This window comes from Piliocolobus tephrosceles, chromosome 19, assembly GCF_002776525.5.
Source record: "Piliocolobus tephrosceles isolate RC106 chromosome 19, ASM277652v3, whole genome shotgun sequence".
NCBI classification, from domain to species: domain Eukaryota; kingdom Metazoa; phylum Chordata; class Mammalia; order Primates; family Cercopithecidae; genus Piliocolobus; species Piliocolobus tephrosceles.
In genome coordinates, this window is record NC_045452.1 from 48,546,591 (window position 1) to 48,554,600 (window position 8,010).

Genomic DNA, 8,010 nt, shown 5'->3' on the forward strand with positions numbered 1-8,010 from the left:
CTCGCCCGGCTAATTTTTTGTATTTTTTTAGTAGAGACGGGGTTTCACCATGTTAGCCAGGATGGTCTCGATCTCCTGACCTCGTGATCCGCCCGTCTCGGCCTCCCAAAGTGCTGGGATTGCAGGCGTGAGCCACCACGCCCCGCCATGAAATCATATTCTTTGCAGCAACATGGGTGCAGCTGAAGGTGAATATCCCAAGCACATCAATGCAGGAACAGAAAATCAAATACCACGGGTTTTCACTTATAAGTGGGAGCTAAAACTTGAGTGCACATGTATATAAACATGAAAGCAATAGACACTGGGATTGTTGGAGTAGGGATGGTGGCGGGTGGTAAGGATTGAAAAACTACCTTTCACATATTACCTCAGTGGCATGCAATTCACCCATGTAACAAATATACACATATAAACCTTGAACCTAAAATAAGAGTTGAAAAAAATAATGATAAAAGAAAAAATGAAAGAAAAGGAAATTTTGGACAATAAATAATAGATACAAACACCAAGTTTTCTCTTGTGGATTAAATGTGTTTATTAGGTCAGCAGAGAAACAAAATGCAGCATGAAAGTCATCAAAGGAGTCACTGTGACACCATCATCCAGATAAAAGGAGAAGTGACAGGTGAACTTCACCTTATCCCACTTCATGATGGAAACTCAGGGTATTTTTGGGTAACATGGTAGGTCAACAACAGATCACATTAGACTTCCATGGCAGGATATCCTCAATCAAGGGAAAGGCTCAAAGCATGTGGGCTTCAGAATTGGCGAATCCCAATGTCAGAGGATAGAGGGTGAGAGTCTCCCATGGTGTCCTCAATAGTAGTGGCCAAAGCTGGAGCCAGAGCCAGAGCCGCATCTATAGCCACAGCCACAGAAGGAGCAGGAGTCATAGCCACAGCCACAGCCACAGCCACGGCCCAGGCCTCCATAGCCATAGCCACAGAAGGAGCCAGAGCCACAGAAGGAACCACAGCCATGGCCCAGGCCTCCATCGCCACAGCCACAGAAGGAGCCATAGCCACAGCCCAGGCCGCCACAGCCACAGCCACGGGAGGAGCCATAGCCATGGCCCAGGCCTCCATAACCACAGCCACAGAAGGAGCCATAGCCACAGCCCAGGCCTCCATAGCCACAGTCCAGGCCTCCATAGCCACAGCCCAGGCCTCTGTAGCCACAGCATCCGCAGCCAAGGCCGCCATCATAGTTTCTGTAGTAGTTGCCACACATGGTGTTGGTTGTTGAGGTTGTCCTTGGGTAGGAAGGAGTGTAGGTGACTTCAGTATCGACATTTCCCCTGCAGAGGGCCTTTTATATGCCTCAGTGAATCAGAATGTAGTGTGCCCTGCAAAAATATCTCTAAAGACCTTTCATTGTGCTGAGAAGTTCTGGCCCTTACTTATCTCTCTGATTTCATATCCTACTACTCTCCTCCATTTATCTATAATGCTCAAACTCCACTGACTTTTTGACTTTTAAAATGCAGCAGGTTTCTTCTCACAATAAGGCCCTGGCCTCTGCACTTATTGATTTCTCTTTCTTAGAATAATACCAAGAATATTTGACTCAGTTTCTATTTCAATTGAAATGTTAACTTCCCAGAGATACTTTTAATGACCACCTTATATTAATTAGTCTACCTCCAGTAACTGAATTTAATGTAACTCACTAAGTTGTATTATCCTCACAGGATTCTTCACTGTTAGAATCTATTTAATTCATTTTTAAAATCAGTCTCTCTACCCCTTTTGTCTCAGTTGTAACCTCCAGAAAGTGGAGACTTTGCCTATTTTGTTCATCTGCTCAATCTGCATTTCTTATAACAGTGCCTGACACAGCAGATTCTTAATAAAGATTTGATGAATTAGTGAAAAAATAACCAAATGAATGACGTGATGCAACTTTCTATACTCAAATTCTGTGTTGAATAATCACCATCTTTGTTCTATGCTTGGGTAACTGGGGATAAATTCATATACTCTGGGATCCTTTTGGATCATATGCAAACCAGTGGAGGAATTTATCACAGTGACTTTTTTTTCTGGTTTGAGAATCTATGCCTTTTCTAATTGTTAAGGTGGTGGTATATATCCACTACAGTTTATGAACTACTGTGTGCAGTTCCGCAGTTCTGACTATATGCTCTACTTGCCTCTTATTGATACGATGCTTCGCTAGTCTCCTATTGATCTACAAAGTGTGATCCCTACGTTGATCATTGGTAGTTCTGCTACATTTAAGAGTAGCAAATGAATGAATATGTACTATTATTTGTTTAGATTTTATTCTCATTGCTTTATCATAATTAATGACTAATCATTAATAATATTTAATAAGTGGATGGAATAAACATGATAAATTATCACAGGGAGCTTTATAGAAAATCAACTCTCATAATTAAGGCTATCACCAGAATGCATTTGGGCCAGAAATGTGGTTTTCAAGATGTTATTCCATCCAAGTCGCCACTTTAAAAAACAGTAACAGGAATTCTGCTAGAAGATGAAAAGTATCTTTACGATAATTTTGGAAATTTGGAATTAATATATTTTAAAATAAGCAAATTCATTCAATATAAAAAGAAGTTAAAATATGTGAATATTATGTGTCAGGAGAGGAAAACATGAATATTGAGACACGGTGGGTAATTGTTTGTAATTGCCTTCTCAGATGCAAAGAGAACACCACAACTAATAATATAACCAAAGTGAGGATGATGGAAGAGGAAAAACTTTACTACTCCAAGAACATAAACTAAGTATGAACTTGGAAGAAAATTTTTAGTCCTATTGATTAAGAAATAAATTAATCAAAACATACAGACATATTTGCAAGTAAATCTAGACATTTTCATTGGCTTCCTCACTACATAGCCAACTTTCCCTAAGGTTGCCACAGAAAGCTATGGCTCCTTCTGTGGCTGTGGCTATGGAGGCCTGGGCCTGGCCACTCTGTGGTTTAAAGACTGCATTTATGGAGGTAGAGGAGGATATTGAAAAAGAAAAAAGAAATGCTTCAAGAGGCAGAAAATATAAGCTTTATGTGATCACACAGAAGCTAATCATCAAGTTTAAATTGGGATTTTAAGTAAGCAAAAGCCATAAAATTAAGAGAATATCTCTTTAAGGCTCATGATTTTACTTGTTGGCATCCTGACACATAGCAATATTAATATTTTCTTGGACATATGGCTAAGAGAGTCTTGAGACTTTTTTTATCTTAATGCAAATTAGTTGTGAGAATGAGTCTAATGTAGATGGTGGTTTGCTTCACATATAACTCAGGTTGGATAAAGTAATTTGTACAAATCAGGAGAGTCAAATTTCAGAAACTACTGTCTGCTCAATTGAACTTCCAACTTCTGACACCATGTGCTACTACCACAACTATTATGGTAGCCTGGACTATGGCTGCAGCTAAGGCTCTGAATATGGTGACTCTGGTTATCCCTGCAACTTTCCAAGCTCCTATAGAAGGTTCCTACTGGCTCCTACAAAGAAATTCCACTTGCCAATCACTTTGAGTCATTTTCTTGTGATGCACTAATTGCATCAACAGGGTTTTCTATGGATTAATTATTGTCTGTGCAATTTTAACTAAATCTAATTATTGATTGCCACAGGTCATATTTGCATTGGATTGGTGGAATTTCCCACCAGTTAGTAGGAAAATCCTTTGATATTTTGTTACTTTTATGTGTTTGTTTATATCCATTATAATATTAACAATTTCCATGCAGGAAAACTTATAAATTTGCATTTTAATAAATATAATCACTTTCACAATATGTATTGCTTATCACATATATTCATTTCTCTTTATCATTTGTGTATCTGTGTGTGTGTGTGTGTGAAAGAGAGAGAAAGGGAGAAATAGAAAGAGAGAGTGAAATTGCTACCTGTGGCTATTTTAGTTAGTGATGTGACAAAACAGGCAAGGCATGACTGATGTTTTTCCAACAATGTTTGCATAAAAGTATTTTCAAGTGCAGTTTCAAGAATACTGTCCTCTATATTGATCTAATGCAAGTTTCATTTTAGAAAAATTCAATGTTTGACCTAGGTAATTGGCAAAACTAGTAGCACTATTACCCACCAAGCTATTTTCTGTTGCAATTTTCTCTCTCCTAATAGTCTACATATAAACATGTGCTTCTGTACTGATATAACTCCGGCCCTGCATTGGGTACTCTGACCTCTTTTCACTCACTCTTGTAGATGAGAATCCTCTACATGAAGCTGATTGGTATGCCTGATAATCCTGTGTTTCCACAGCAAAGATTACCTCATTTATAGGTCTAAATGACTCTTTTGAGTTCTTCTAACTCTGATCATCTTCTAGCAGAATTCCTGTTACTATTTTTTAAAGTGGTGATTGGATAGAATAACATCTTGAAAACCACATTTCTGGCCCAAATGCATTCTGGTGATAGGTTTTAATTATGAGAGTTGATTTTCTGTGAAGCTCCCTGTGATAATTTATCATGTTTATTCCATCCACTTATAAAATATTATTAATAAATTATGAGTCATTAATTATGATAAAGCAATGAGAATAAAATATAAACAATTAATAGTACATATTCATTCATTTGCTACTCTTACATGTAGCAGAACTACCAGTGATCAACGTAGGGATCACACTTTGTGATCAATATGAGTTGAGCGAAGTATCTCCCCGGCCCCCAAGTGCAGGCTTTCTGAAAGCAAACAGAAGTAAAAACACTGTATTGCTGTCCATTCCTTCCTTCCTGGAGTGCAAAAGTCAGTCCATTAGCAGTTCCAACCCGACCTGCCCAATCAGTGACTGGACAAAGAAGTTGGTGATCATTCCTCTGGTAAAAAAAGAAAATAAGAGGGAAGTGATTCCATTTTAACTAAGATATAGGTTGGGCCTCTGCTCATTATTTGCATAAATTATTCCATTTAATAGATTAACAAACTTAAATGTTAAACATTTTAATTTCTTTTTCTTTTTCTTTTCTTTTTTTTTTTTTGAGACGGAGTCTTGCTCTGCCGCCCAGGCTGGAGTGCGGTGGCCGGATCTCAGCTCACTGCAAGCTCCGCCTCCTGGGTTCACGCCATTCTCCTGTCTCAGCCTCCTGAGTAGCTGGGACTACAGGCGCCAGCCTCGTCGCCCGGCTAGTTTTTTGTATTTTCTATTAGAGACGGGGTTTCACCGTATTAGCCAGGATGGTCTCGATCTCCTGACCTCGTGATCCGCCCGTCTCGGCCTCCCAAAGTGCTGGGATTACAGGCTTGAGCCACCGCGCGCAGCCAACATTTTAATTTCTTTTGCAGTCATGCTAAATTAAATCAACTTTTAGAAAGGTAAAACTGAAAGATTCTTGGTGAAGTTGTGCAGGATTGAAAATTTGTGTTTATTCCTGTACAGAATTCTTGATACAAGTTAGTGCTCTTTATCAAGACTGATGGAGGCCACTATACTTTGTATAGTATTTCATAATTACTAACTTATTGTGCAAATGGGTATCAATGCATTCATTTTGGCAGTTTGGAACACCAGATTTAAAATCAATAAAACATTGTATATCAAAAATGATACAACATGCATATTGGTACTAAATATACACATCATATGTTGTTATTTATTTAGAGTTCTGGGAAGTTCAAAAAAAGAACAAACTAATCAGTAATAAAAGTGAGAATAGCGGTACCTCTGGGCAGGAGGGTATAAGAAATGGGCACAGTGGAATCTTCTGGGTGGAGGAAATGTTTTGTATTTTGATCTAGTTAATGGTTATATGGGTGTATACATTTATAAAAATCCATTAAGTTGGATATGTAAGATTAGTGCCTTTTACTATATGCATATTAGGAATGAATTAAAAACTGAATCAGTGAAATGAAACGAGATATTTAAAACTATGGCACTATCATAGGACAGAAAATTAATTAATATAGAAATTCCAGGGGAAAAAAAGATAGACAGTTTGGTAAATAATGTAAGAACTGTCCAGCATTTTGAGAAAGTGTGTATACTTGTGTGGGTGTGTGTGTTTATGTATGTTCGTGTGTGTGTGAAAAAATATTTTTTTCTTCCAGTAACAACCATGATTTTCAGGGGTAATAAATATCTAAACATAAGAAAATAAATATTAACATTGCTAGAATTCTAGGAGTGACCTGCCTACTGAAAATGTAAAATCCAATTACTGTAAGTTATTAATTGACTTTATTTTATAAAAATACTAACTCTTTCCTCGATTGCAAAAGTCAGTTACACAAGACTAAAAGAAAGTCCTGGATTGTAAAAAGTTAATTATTATGTATCAGCTATTTTTAAAAGGGGAACAACACACACTGGTACCTTTTGGAGGGTGGAAGGTGGGAGAAGAAAGAGGACCAGGAAAAATAAGTAATGGGTACTAGGCTTAATACCTGGGTGATAAAATAATCTGTACTACAAACTCCCATGACACAAATGTACCTATGTAACAAACCTGCATTTGTACCCCCGAGCATAACATAAAAGTTAAAAAAAACTCTATAATACATACAATTTATAAAAGGAAAAGATGCGAATAGCCAACAATTATATGCAAAGGTTTTTACTCTATCTAGTAATAAAATATACTGATATTGAATCACAGTACAAATTTTTTTCTACTGACTGGTGAAAAATTAAAATTACTGATAATATATAAAAGCACAGATAGGGGAAAACGAATGTTTTATTGTATTTTTAGGATATAGAATTTTATAAACATGTGGAGCCAATTTTCAATAATTATAGCTATTTTATTTGTTGCTTACTTATTTATTTATTTTAAAACAGGTGCCTCTCTCTGTTGCCCAGGCTGAGTGCTCTGATGCAATCGCAACACACCACAACATCTAACTTTTAGTCTCTGGAGGTCCTCCTGCCTCTGACTCCTGAGTAGCTGCAGTTACAGGCATAAGCCACCATGCCTGGCAATTGTACCTATTTTAAATAAACATTTTAGGAAGACCTTCTAGAGGAGCATTAACAAAAGAATAAATATTAAATATGAACACATATATATACAATGTATACATATATAACACATATATAGACACCATATATATGTCTATAAATATATATGTAAGGCTTATTCATTTAGGAAAATACCAGAAATTTGAAAATAAACTTTATTGGAATAAGGTTTATATAAAATAAAATTCACTTTAAGATCAGATTTTTCTGAACATAGACAAATATATAACTGTAAAACTGTCACCACCACAATGAAGATATCAAAATTTTCCATAATCCCAAACTTTCTCTGATACATCTTAGAAGTAAATCCTTACCCTAAACCAGTCCCCAAGTAGCCACTGATATAATTTGTACCACGACAGATTACTTTGGTCATTTCTAAATGTACATAACAATGAATAATGCAGAGTACTTCTATGATTTATTCTTATTTTGGTGTGTGTCAGTATTCCCTTCCTTATTATAGTTGAGAAGCATCCCATTGAATGGATTAAATAATTTATTTATCCATTTACCTGTTTCTGACTTTTTTTAAAGGTTGGAGTTAATATGAATATGATGGACATATGCTTTTTTGGGGGTGGGTCATATGGTAAAAGTATGCTTAACTTTATTTGCTGTGTTTTTATTCTGAGGATGTACAATTTGCATTCCGTAATCAATGCGTGAGCATTCTAATTCCTCCACATTCTCACCAGCCCTTTGCATTTCATGCTTTTGCATTTCAGTCATTTTGTAAAGTGTTTAGTGGTATTTCATTTTGGTTTTAAGTTGAAGACTCAAAATGTTGTGCATCATTTCATATGCACATTGGCCACCCACATATCCTCTTTTGTGTGTGTGTGTGGTGTGTGTTTGTGTTTTGTTGAATTGGTTTTCTTCTGATTATTTGGTTATAAAAGCTTAAAATAAGGGGGAGAAAAGGAAAGAACAGCTGAGCCACAAAATAAGTATAGATTATTTTCTAAGTTTGTGGCTCATCTGTTCTTTCCTTTTTTCCTCTTTTTCCTGTTTTTATTTAGA

The 8,010-nt window shown here is 36.5% G+C and overlaps 2 protein-coding genes across 2 annotated transcripts; one reads left to right on the forward strand and one right to left on the reverse strand.

The window, feature by feature from the left end:
* Positions 1 to 822: 822 nt before the first annotated feature.
* Positions 823 to 3,167, reverse strand: LOC111527095 (keratin-associated protein 21-1). The gene is made up of 2 exons (XM_023193308.1): positions 3,148 to 3,167; positions 823 to 1,303 (listed from the first exon to the last, which is right to left on the reverse strand). Exons 1-2 carry the CDS (start codon positions 3,165 to 3,167, stop codon positions 823 to 825), a joined length of 501 nt encoding a protein of 166 aa, XP_023049076.1.
* A 208-nt stretch (positions 3,168 to 3,375) lies between these two features.
* On the forward strand, positions 3,376 to 3,552 carry LOC111527088 (keratin-associated protein 22-2). Its single transcript, XM_023193298.1, is given in 1 exon segment — positions 3,376 to 3,552. A coding segment is annotated over 1 exon segment (177 nt).
* The last annotated feature ends 4,458 nt before the right edge of the window (positions 3,553 to 8,010 follow it).